The sequence below is a fragment of the Dysidea avara genome, chromosome 10, assembly GCF_963678975.1.
Source record: "Dysidea avara chromosome 10, odDysAvar1.4, whole genome shotgun sequence".
Taxonomy (NCBI): domain Eukaryota; kingdom Metazoa; phylum Porifera; class Demospongiae; order Dictyoceratida; family Dysideidae; genus Dysidea; species Dysidea avara.
The window spans coordinates 25,982,880-25,994,970 of record NC_089281.1 but is presented as its reverse complement, the minus strand read 5'-3'; the positions used below and the strand labels follow the sequence as shown (position 1 = coordinate 25,994,970).

Here is a 12,091-nt window from a genome sequence, read left to right as displayed (position 1 = left end):
CGCCTTATACTAGTTGTTATGAGTATTAGTGGATGAGAAACTAATTAACCTAACTTGAATGTAATTTTGTTATCTGTCTCTGATTAACAGCTCAGATAAATAGATAATACCTGTGATCATGTGTAATTACAATTGCATGAATTGTGTATGGCACATCACGAGTGTGTTCGTGTGATGCGGTGTGGTCCAGGGTGAAATTCACTCAACACTTGCAGTGGGGAGGCTAGGAATGGCTTCTTGTCCACTGTAGAGGTGCTGTTCTGTGTGGACATAGTCCTCACAAGTTGTTTCTTCTTGGGAGTGTCCATTCTCCACTGCATCACTGATGACTAAGGAGGATATGACTTAATTAATATATAACATCATTATTATGTCACATACCGGTACTGATCCTCCTACCCTGGTGATCTAGTTAAAGTATGTTATATGAGAGTGTTTTGTTAGTAATACAACTTACAGCACAACAAGCTACATAGGCAGCCTTCACGGTTAAGGCAACTGCTTGCATCAAATTCTTTGCTGATGCTATAAGTGCACTAGCACTCTCCACCTGTTAGTTGTAATGGTAGAGCGATGCATCACTAGCTGTTGCTCACCGTCTCACGGACAGAAGATGACAGATCAGCCTTGACAGCACTAGTGATCTTGAGCTGGTGGGCACACAGCTTGACACGCTGGAGGTAAGCCTGTAGATCCTTACGACAACCCTCATGTGGACACTATGATAACATGGATCATGTGAGCGGACAGTGATGTAATATGATGTCACACCTGTAGAGCAATTTCCCTGGTCATCTCATCCAACTGATTACCAGCCCGGGCTATCTCCTGTGTGAGGAGAATCAGAGTAGTAGCAGATAGTAGCAGATAATGTTAGTAATGTGCGTATTTCATGCATGCCACCAGTACCACAAAAGATTAGCCAACCTCTTGAGTGCTAAGCACAATCTCTCCTATAGCACTGTGATGGGATGGGTGATACAGGTTGCAGAGCATTTAGGGTTTGTGTTTACATTATTTAAATCACAAAATTAGGTTTTTTTTGATTGCAATTCAGCAAAAAAAAAATTCATTTAAAGGTAAACGTATTGACTATGCCCACTGCAGGCTATTAGCCTGTAATATGCTTGGGAGAGCATAGCAAATCAATGATCAAAAGTGAGATTTGCAATGTTGAGGTCTTCTCTGTTTTCAACCATCTCAAGACTTAGTGGATTTTAAAGACCCTGAAGATCAAAGCATTTTATGCATATCATTTTCTAAGGGCATATATGTAAGAACCCTAGAAACTATCCTTCATAGAGAGGTTAATTGTATAATGCTCTTTCTTTATGTGAAGGGTCCTGTAAGAGAAGTCCCACAGTATAAATTAAGAACATCTAACTCATTTTTGACCACTTAGTATACACAGATGTTCCATAACAGTGTGTTACCTGGGCAGCCCAGATGACATCCATTGTACTCTTCAGTGGTCCTTGACCCCTAGGGGGTACATAATACACCATCACTATAGCAACACCATGGTTACCAGTAATTACCTAGTAAAGTCAGACATATCCATCATCATTAAACACATCTCCTTGGCGATGACAATGGCATCATTCTGATAACTACTGTCCTCCCACTTGTTCATCTCATTCTCAAGTAGTGACTGCTCCATGCTGAGGTCAGCTGACTCCTTAGCAAGCTGGGCCAGTTGCTCGGCAGGAAGTTGTGCCATCCTCTCCTGTGCCCCATCATGAGTACCGGGATTACTGATACTCGGCTTGAGTGTACGAGTGAACAACGATGATGTTGATGGTGCTATAACAATAATACACTATTATAGTTGCTATGATAACACAATAACCATACTTACAAAAGTTCTCATCATAGTCCAAAGGACTGGCAGGTCTCGGCGGCTTCAACAATTCCTCCAGTTCTTCATCTCCTTCAATCTCCTCTGGTGGCTAAAGGGAACACCAGTTGTAACTAAGACTGTAAACTTCTTTTAAACACTAATATCATTAAGAACAATTTTTTGGTTTCATGAATCCAAGCAAATTTCTATCCTCAATGGTTTGTGTACTGAATCTTATCTCGAGAATATTTACATACTTCTATCCCTCACAAAAGTAACAATACAACTCTGACTACACTAATACTGTAATTGCAGCTACTATTGACATTAGCCATAAAATTTATTAGTTGCAGCAGGAGCTTATAAGTTTCCAAACTTTCAAAACCGTTTCTGTGCTTTACAGTATTGCATAAATGACCACTTACCACATTCTTGGCTACAGTTCTTCTCAAATCATAAATAGAGTCTCTCATCTAAACAGTGATATGTTGAGATAGCAATATAATCCATAAAACTTACATTCAATACAGCTGCCTCTACTGTTGCCATGTCCTCCTCTGTGGGATCATGTGATCTCATCAGTCTGTTGTATACCTTGTCTGTGGTCATGGAGAAGCTTGACAATGCTGTAGAGTGATAAGTGGTAACATTGTTGTGATTTTGTGTGCATGTTACCAGGAGCTTATAAACGCCGAAGGCATGTATAAACTCATGATGTTACATATACACACATTCGCCCATTGGCTCAGCTCATTCACTGACGCACAACACACACTACACTACACACATACACACTACATTACACACACACACACACATACACTACACTACATTACACACACACACACACGCACACGCACACACTACATTACATACACGTATACATACAAACTCACTATATACACACACAAAAATTCACTACACACACATGCATACACACATAAAGACAGACACACCTTTATTTCTCACGTCCACTACAACCTGGTTCACACACTCCAACTGGTCTCCACTACACTGATCAGTCCGCTCTGCCATACCACACTGTACTGCATGTAGCATCCGCATGCACCGCCCACGCACTAGATTAGCTTGTTGATCCAGCATCTGGTGATCCCGTGCCCTAACTGCCTCCAGGCAACCCTTCATGTCTTCCTGTATGTGTAGCTCTGTGGGTGGAAAGAGGGAATGACATGGAACATGATGGAAGTGGTAGTGTAGCTGAGAATATGTACTGTAGCTGAAGTCATAAAGCATTAGAAATAGCTAGAAATTGGTTGGGTGGTTTATGGAAATTGCTACAGGTTACAAGTACACAAAAAATTGGAAATTTCAACTAGAGTAGGGACCATAGCACATCAATAAAAAGTACTGAAGCAAGCTGGAGTATATCCCTACTGTGCATAAGATACCATAATGGAAATGCACAGTAGGGATATTGTTGTTTTACTATTGTGCATTACTCCAGCTTGTTTCAGTACTTTTTATTGATGCTATGGTCATTACTCTAGTTGAAAATTCCAATTTTTTGTGTACTTATTTGTTAACTTTTTTTCATAAAGTAAAATTATTATGACTGTTGAATCCACACATACCACATCAAAAGAAAGAAGTGGAGCCGCATGCCCCAGCTACCAATTATCAGTGAAGTATCCATTACGCTTTGTTGTCAACCGTACACAGCATTGTGAATCAAGAACCTTCTGAAATCAAAGTAGTTACTATGAAAAATACAGACTATTAGGGAAGCCATCATGTGCTACCACTAAATTGACACCTTTCACTGTCAGTAAAGATGAATGGGACACAAAGGAGGACACTGGTAAGTCCATGAAGAACGCATTGTACGTATTGCGGTATGCCAAAATGTATGTGTCCGGCTGAAGCAACGTCGAACAGTGAAAAAATCAAGCCCGTAGTCTTAGCTGTTATCAAGTTTCGCTTGTCTGAAGGCATCAGTCAGTCAGTTACTCAGTCAGTCAGTCAGTTACTCAGTCAGAAAATTCTGTTTAATCATTTTAAAAAATAATTCTGCAGCAACTTGTTGAAAGTGTTTCGGGTCGATCTGAAAGCTTGTTTGGGTTTAGTTTAACCTACCCAATACTGCGTCATTGTCGTCAGGGAAAAGTGAGGCTGGTTTTTGGGTTATGTTTTTTCATGGGCCACGCCCAGACCTTTGTGGTCTCCTACTATACAATACTATCGTACTGTATGATTAATTGCTCCCCATTGAAAATATTTTAGTCCCACAATTGTTATTACTAAATGATTACAATGGACACATTCATTGTGCAACTACTCTAATAGAACAGTCAAAGCATTCACACCAAGTCACTGACTGCTTTATATGTACTGGTACAAATTTGACAATTGATTGTTCTCTCAAGTGTTGGTACAAGCACACATGGCATTGTAGCAACACTTAACTTTCTTTTAAAAGTAGACACAGGATAATATTGCCCCAGGATTCTCACAACACTCTCTGATAATGATATTGTTTGATAACTAGGGCATTTCTCCAACAATAAATGCCTCACTAAAATGGACACAACTCCATATAAAGGACACCTTTGAGATGGTCCCAAAAATGACCAGCATAAACAGGCTTCTGTATTTAATGTTATACATGTAATCTCTCACCAGACACAGCTAGGAAGTCATGCATCACAGTTGCATTGTCAACAGCATCAGTCAACAGTGAAGCCATTTCCTGCCAAACATCCCTGAACATTAACAGGTTATTGTGAGCGGCACTGGTAGCTGTGGTCTTGTTGCTTCGTGGAGAAGTTGTGGTTACTGCCGTCTTGGCTGCATTCACCAGCTAGCCAGATCACATGACATCATGTGAGCACAGCAAATGTGAATAATGACATCACAAACTTATCCAATAGCTGGGGAACTTAAAAAAAAAAGGACAGGCAAAATTTTTGACTGATTGAGAATGGATACACACAGACCATGGATCTCTACCTAACAAATAAAAACATCAAAGTTTGTGACTTATCCATATTTTGTCTTTATTGTCTGTTCATCGGAATTAAATAATACCAAGAGTATATAACCTGGGAGCCTCTCCATTATAATATAATACCGGTCAAACTTTTGCTTGTACAGTCTCTCACTAATGGTGGCCATTTGATGTTAGTGATGTTGTTATGGATAGAGGTCACTGAATATACACTAACCTGTGGAGTAAGTGCATTAAATTGTTTGGATACAGTGTTAAGCAATTTGTTGGCTTCCTCATTGGTACACATTGAACTGCACAAATCAGCCACCTGATGATTAGTTACTATGACAACAATAGTATCACCACGGTAACAGCACCTTTGACATTTGTTCAGCATGGCTGGTAAAGAAGTCAACAGACTGTTCAAATGGAGTAGCATCCCTTTGCTGTGCACCTTCCACCAGCATGGTGGACGGACTGGTTACATCAAGGAATATGTCAGACACATGATCCGACACAGCTCTACACATCTGTAATAACCACAATCATTACATGATAACACACTCAAATGTCTGTAACAAGAACATGTAGCAATCCAAGTATGCTGTTTGATGATACGAGTTAATAATATTTTTGTGAATCCAGCTTCTTTATACTGTAGTTATGTCAGAAACATGCACATGAGGTATTCAATAATCTACCATACACTTACAAAGTAGATAGAAAAATTGGTATACTTCAGTATACTTGGTCTTAGGTTTACCTCTCTCCTCAACAGGTCTAATCCTCTTTGAATCAGATGAGCCTTCTCCATTGCAGCCTCTGAGGAGTGTTGTCCAGCAGTACACAACTGATTATGGGATACATGTTATGTGTACTAGGGACTATCCCCAGGGATAGCATATACCTGTAGTAACTTATGAAACTGCACACGGACTGCATTACACTCAGTTGTGATCTGGTCTTGATGAAGATCCCTCGTGTACTCAGAGGTAGCCATGTTTGCAGCGGCGCTCACAATCACCTCCATACGCTGCCTGGCTGTCAACTGTAACTGTTGTGTGCTCAACGGTTGGTCTAACATTACCTGCAAACATAGATCAAATGTTGCACAACACCAGCCACGCCTCCTTCCTTACTATAAATGAGGTGACATCACTAACAAGTTGTCCACAGTGAGAGACAGGATCCTTAGGATCTTGTCCATCTGCTACCTGAGATATTATTGATACAGCTTCACACATTTGCTCAAGTACAAAGCTTCTGTTAATCTGAGCAGTTTGCAAGTTGCGATGTTCCAGGTAGACCTACAGGATGACAAAATGACATCTTTAAATTTAATGTCTTGTTAAAAGCAAAACAGAAATATCAAAATTTTCAAATAATATGATGAGGTCCAAACAATATGATGAGGTCCAAACAATATGATGAGGTAAAAGGGCAAAACAGAAAGAGTTGGAAGGTAGTAAAACCTTAACAAAGTGTGGATATCCAGTCAAACACTATAAGCATGGTCAGATCCTTGTTTACTGTCTACAGTACCTTTGTAGAAGTCATCAACATTTTACTGGTTCTTGTGAGGGTGGCCCTGGCAGAGGCAAGTGCTTCTCGACAAGTGTAGCTCTTCAAGTCCTACAGGAGTGTACATAGGATAGTGATGAGAGAGATGGGGCTTGCCTTTTGTCTCCTCTCTGCTAAGTGTAGCAGATTGGCAATGTCTGGACCAAGCAGCTTCAGTTTCTCTACCAGTTCATTCATGCTGTCCACATTACTGAGTCCTTGTAGCCTAGACTCCACCTGTGCATGTGCATGTGTGTGTGAAGGGGGGAGGCACAGTAATTAAACTGATACATACACAATATGCACTCTATACAGACTACACTATACTCAACACTAGTGCACTAAACATACACATACTTACCCTACTGGATACATTAATCAATTTGCTGACATCAGCCACATCAGCAACAATCAATAACCTTGTCACAACAAGGAGCAAGTTCCGAGAGGCTTGCACCATGGCAGCACGATGTTCCATTGACTGAGGTTCAGTAGCAAATGCTGAAGAAGCTTCATGCATCACCTGACCTACAATCATATTAAATGTGCCATGTGCTCTGTGTGTGTGCGTGCGTGCGTGCGTGCGTGCGTGCGTGTGTGTGTGTGTGTGTACCTGGTGTTTACTGGGGAAGCAAATGCTCAACTGTCCTTGTCTTGCTTAGCAGTGTTTGGGTCATTGTGGAACTTCAGGTTCCATGAACCCTCTCTCTGTGAGACTAGGACAGTCCCCCAGAAGTATTTGCCAGCACAAGGCTCAAGTGCGGCTGGTTTGCTGGGTGACAATAGTTGTTTCACATGGCTGCCGTAGGCTTTGCCTTTGTGTGTGTGTGTGTGTGTGTGTGTGTGTGTGTGTGTGTGTGTGTGTGTGTGTGTGTGTATTTGTCAGACAAAATCCAAGTCATACCTCTCTGTGGTGCCTGACGGGCAGTAACTCTATTACTGGCTAACATGACTGGTACACTTTGGAAGTTATTCGTGTGGTTTGCTGGTTTCTGTTCTGACTTTGTGAGTAGCCATTTGAACTCTGCACTGTAGTGGTGTCGTAAGCCTTCAGTGCTTAGCCTAAATGGAAGTGGAGAATTGTCACTTTATTACACAACCAGGTTGCACTCTTCAATGCTTTAAGTTTTATTTGCATGTAAGATGTTGAACCAAGACATGACCCTAAGAAACAATGGAGAGATCTGGCAGTGATGGATGTAAGGACACTTGGGGTTGAGGAAGATTGGTTCAAGGTGGCTCAAGACAGACAGCCATGGTCAACAATTTGCGAACAGATCTGTTTTTCTGTTGATGTTGGGGAGGCCTGCGCTGCTAACAGACCCTCTCTAACTCCATTTACTTGTACATGTGGACGTACCTTTAAGCATTCTGGACACCTGACAAGACATCAACGCTTTTGTGGCAGACATCATCTAGATCATGGAAGCCTGGGACCCTCCTCTTTTCACTGTCCCTATGGAAGGATCGTTCGTAGAAGGAGCCAGGCATTCACGTTTTTTGCAAGGCAACATAACCCTGACCCACTAGTCATTTTATCCAGGGGTTTCCCCAAGGACACTGCAATCATCTACGGATGGGCAGCTACAGGCTACAGGTGTGTGTGTGTGCGTGTGTGTGTGTGTGTTTGTCAGACAAAATCCAAGTCATACCTCCCTGTGGTGCCTGACAGGCAGTAACTCTATTACTGGCTAACATGACTGGTACTCTTTGGAAGTTATTTGTGTAGTTTCTGTTCTGACTTTGTGAGTAGCCATTTGAACTCTGCACTATAGTGGTGTTGTAAACCTTCAGTGCTTAGTATAAATTTGCAATGGAGGAGGAGAATTGTAGACAACCAGGTTTGCACTCTTCACTGCTTAAAGTTTTATTTGCGTGTGAGATGTTGGAATGTTTGTAGTCTTGTTGAGGCAGATGGTGGGATGAAGATCGAACTGGGAAACATCTAGTAGCAGTAGATAGGAAGATTAAATTTTTAGTGAATAAACTGAAATGTTCTTGGGTGTATTAGTGGTTTGGCAGTGATGTGTATGAGGTGGATGGTTTTACAATGCTACACTTATTGGGCCAGAGTTGCAATAGTACTTGATCCTGTTACAACTCAGGCTTGGCGTGATGCAGGAAAGTCATAGTTGACAGTTAATGGACGATGTCTGTCTGTTTACGACTTAATGACAAATATCCATCAGGTAGTCAACAGTTTGTGTCCATTATTAGTGTGTATGCACCCACCATAGGGCTGCAACTGAAGTTTTATGACAAGTGTGTAACTACCCATCCTTGTTGTGGCCACTGGTGAGATTGTTCAAGATAAGCATCGTTCAATGGATGGCTTCCTTCCAAGTGTGTGTATGTGTGTGTGTGTGTTTGTGTATCTATGTATCTAGTGACATATCAAATTACTACTCAACCATATCACAGTATCACAAATGAAATATTCATAGCTGATTCAATGATATTCATAGTGGCTTTACTGACACAAGAAATAACACAGGTGAGTAGTTTGCACAGCCAGCCCACACAGCACAACACTTAATTAATAAACAAATACACTCTACTCAACACACACATACCTGCTGTCGATACATTACGACAAGCCTTTAATATGTCTGCCTGTATCTTTGGATTTTCCTGTGCAATTTTCTCGCCTTCTTCAACAAACTTATCAACAGCTTTGTCAACAGCTTGTGCCAGCCTAGTCACTTTATGGGTACCACGTTCCCTTCTCCCGCCATGATGCACCAATGTGGTCACCTACACATCACCATAGTTACCATTGTAAACATGTTAAATTGTACTGGGCGGGGCATGTCTAGGATCTTGCAGCAAAACAGATTAATATGCAATAGTTTCATGTTCGGGGTGGGGATTAGATGTCTATAGACGGGTTGCCTTTTTAAGGCGTGGTCGTTTTGCCGTAAATTTTCCACATACTTTCCGAGTTCGCTAAGTCAAAAATGTATTACGGCTATTGGAGAAAATGAACGTTTCGGTTAACTTTAGCAAGCAAGAGTTAGCCAGCCTTCAGAACAGAAAGTATGTTATAGAGAAAAGTTCGAGCTATAACATATCCAGCGTGTAAGGTGAAGGCTGAGCGAGAAGATGATTTTCTCTCAATCTCGGGTTTTTGGAAAGCGATAAAACTCGCCGAAAACATTCTTTGTAAGACTTTGCTACTACTTAGAACGATAGACTGGATGATTTTAACTCACCTTGTACCTATGAAGAATCAAAAACGTTTGTCAAACTATTTTAAAAAATGGGTTTTTTGTTGACTTCTTGACCAACATTGTAATCATGCGTAAAACGGAAAGTCGCGTTTTCTTGCGTTACACAAGGGACACGCCCTAAATAGGCAACCCGTCTATACCTGCATGATGAGTGGCGCTAGGGTGTCCTCGACAGATTTTGTCCTGATAAGACCTCTGATGTTTTTCTCGCGCCATTCCTCTTCGTCTCCATTTTGGTCCACGTAGTCTACCACATGTTTGGCCGCCATCAGTTACTCGCGTTTGGATTCACACCAGCAAAACAATAAACTTAATTATTTTTATCAGCGCTGCTTATTGATTTTAGGCACGTCAATAAAATGGAAGTTCGGGCGCAAGAAGCACCTCATGATGATCCACTCGTAAAGAGAAGGATGTCATTTAAAGACAAAGCGTTTCAAAATCCTCTGGTTCCGTTAGGTTAGTGAAATCTAACAAGTCGTAAGCAAGTGTTAGTCACGAGTTTGTTTTGATGAAATAACTTCCTGTGTACCCTGTGACGTTGCCATTTGTACCAGGAAATGAGTGGGTGTTAGTAAATCAATTTTTATCAACCGTGCCACTGGGTATAAAAGGGGCTGCGAAATTTCGCAGTATATATTTAAATTTGCATGTAATATGTCGGCGTTCAGCGAGAGTGTAGAAAGTGGAGGACCCCGCAAGGTATCTTCAGTGTTCAAACAAAACCCGCTCATCCCTGTCGGTTAGTTATTTTTGTGGTGTAATAATTTCGCTTATGTGGTTTTAAATGTTATATTTGTGGGGAATGGACAATTGTGTGTGTGTGTGTGTGTGTGTAATTTTCAGGGTAGCATGTGTGTGTGACTCCAGTTGTATCATAGATCCCTTACACCCCCTATGGTTGTATGTAGACTAGAGAGTATGGTAGTGACGAATCTGATGTTCTTGTATGTGACTTTAGTGTCACCTCTTTTGAAGTGTGTGTGTGACATGTATGAAGTAGTAGCACTATACACTTGCAGTAGTGTGGTAGATGTGTGCATGTGTACATTGATGACATCAAGTTAATGTACTACTTATTAGCAGCTAGCTAGTCTTCACAGACACACAGACCTCTACGCATATGGTCACAGAGATAAAGATAAGTGTATGATGTTAACAGCTGGTTTTCTTATAGTGCGTGTCAGTAGACTGTAGTAGAATGTCGAGTACTGTATAACAAGAAACTTTGGCAAATTTGGTGCAATAGAATTTTGGCAAGAAAAGGTTTAAAGGTTTAGGGAATTAGTAGCTAATACAGATTTGTATTGGGTGAACGATTTTCCTTTATTGAAGGTGGTGATGTAATTACACTGAGTGCTAACAAGCCAGTTTGCTTTTGTGTTTAGATTCTATGCTGGCTTGTTTGCTTACTATAATTATTCATTTTCACATGGTTTCAGCAAGCATAAAATTAATGGGTATATCCATTCACTGGACTGGAATACTGGACTGGTATATTTTTGGATTTTACACATTTTGTGGTTAAAATTTATTGACTCTCGCAAGTCAAGGGTCCTGAGGGAACCTGCAGCCCACTACTAAATGCTGAATATGAGCAGTAGAATATGCAATAATTGTCTTTTAGTATTTTTGCTGTGATTTATTATGTCCTACAACACTTATTCCTTACCCTGGTGTACAGTAATGCTGTAGGGAATGTATATCAACAATAATTAACCAGTGATCGACTTGCCAGTTGACAATATCCTTCAAGATATCCTTAGTGTGAGCTCAGGAATTGAGCTAGCATGGACGGACTTGTTTTCAGTGTCGCAGGATGCAATGATTATAATTAAGCACACGCTGAAAAAATTTCTAATCGGTAAGCCTTTTCTCCAGAAGTAAAGGTCTTGCCACGCAAGACTACTATATATAGCTTGCTCCTTGAGCTCACACTAAGGATATCTTGTCAACTGGTGAGTTGATCACTGGTTAACTGGCGAGTTGATCCCTGGTTAACTGGCGAGTTGATCGCTGGTTAACTGGCGAGTTGATCGTTGGTTAACTGGCGAGTTGATCGCTGGTTAACTGGCGAGTTGATCGCTGGTTAACTATTGCTGATATACATTCCCTACAGCATCACTATACACCAGGGTAAGGAATAAGTGTTGTAGGACATAATAAATCATGGCGAAATTAAGACAGTTATCACATACTCCACTGCCCATATTCAGCATTTAGTAGCGGGCTGTAGGTTCCCTCAGGACCCTTGGCTTGCGAGACTCAATAAATTTTAACCACAGAATGTGCAAAAACCAAAAATATGCCAGTCCAGTATTCCAGTCCAGTGAATGGATACACCCACAAAATCACTACACATTTGTTCTTCACTTAAAACACCTATTCTGACCTTCAGGTTGTCTGGCTACAGTCACTGTACTAGGCTTTGGTTTGTTCTCACTACTGAAGGGAGACACTAAGATGTCACAGAGGATGATGAGATATCGTGTAGCAGCACAGGGAGCCACTGTC

The 12,091-nt window shown here is 41.0% G+C and overlaps 1 protein-coding gene across 1 annotated transcript; it reads right to left on the bottom strand.

Annotated features, from left to right (window-relative positions):
• Positions 1 to 64: 64 nt before the first annotated feature.
• LOC136268072 (catenin alpha-like) lies at positions 65 to 10,106 on the bottom strand. The gene is made up of 22 exons (XM_066063300.1): positions 9,718 to 10,106; positions 8,921 to 9,101; positions 6,709 to 6,875; positions 6,465 to 6,584; positions 6,330 to 6,419; positions 5,927 to 6,094; positions 5,695 to 5,874; positions 5,551 to 5,637; positions 5,165 to 5,317; positions 5,023 to 5,115; positions 4,478 to 4,658; positions 2,797 to 3,006; positions 2,360 to 2,466; positions 2,266 to 2,313; positions 1,859 to 1,949; positions 1,539 to 1,803; positions 1,434 to 1,482; positions 772 to 828; positions 597 to 719; positions 458 to 550; positions 382 to 408; positions 65 to 329 (listed from the first exon to the last, which is right to left on the bottom strand). The coding sequence occupies exons 1-22, from the start codon at positions 9,844 to 9,846 to the stop codon at positions 156 to 158; spliced, it is 2,793 nt and encodes a 930-aa protein (XP_065919372.1). The 5' UTR covers positions 9,847 to 10,106; the 3' UTR covers positions 65 to 155.
• Positions 10,107 to 12,091: the final 1,985 nt, after the last annotated feature.

Excerpts from the sequence above, each read along its gene's own strand:
- LOC136268072 (XM_066063300.1), bottom strand. The coding sequence starts at position 9,846 with ATGGCGGCCAAACATGTGGTAGACTACGTGGACCAAAATGGAGACGAA. Across the intron at positions 4,659-5,022 it reads TTAATGCACTTACTCCACAG|CTGGTGAATGCAGCCAAGAC; the intron begins GTTAGTGTATAT and ends TGATCTGGCTAG. Across the intron at positions 2,467-2,796 it reads AGTGGACGTGAGAAATAAAG|CATTGTCAAGCTTCTCCATG; the intron begins GTGTGTCTGTCT and ends ATCACTCTACAG.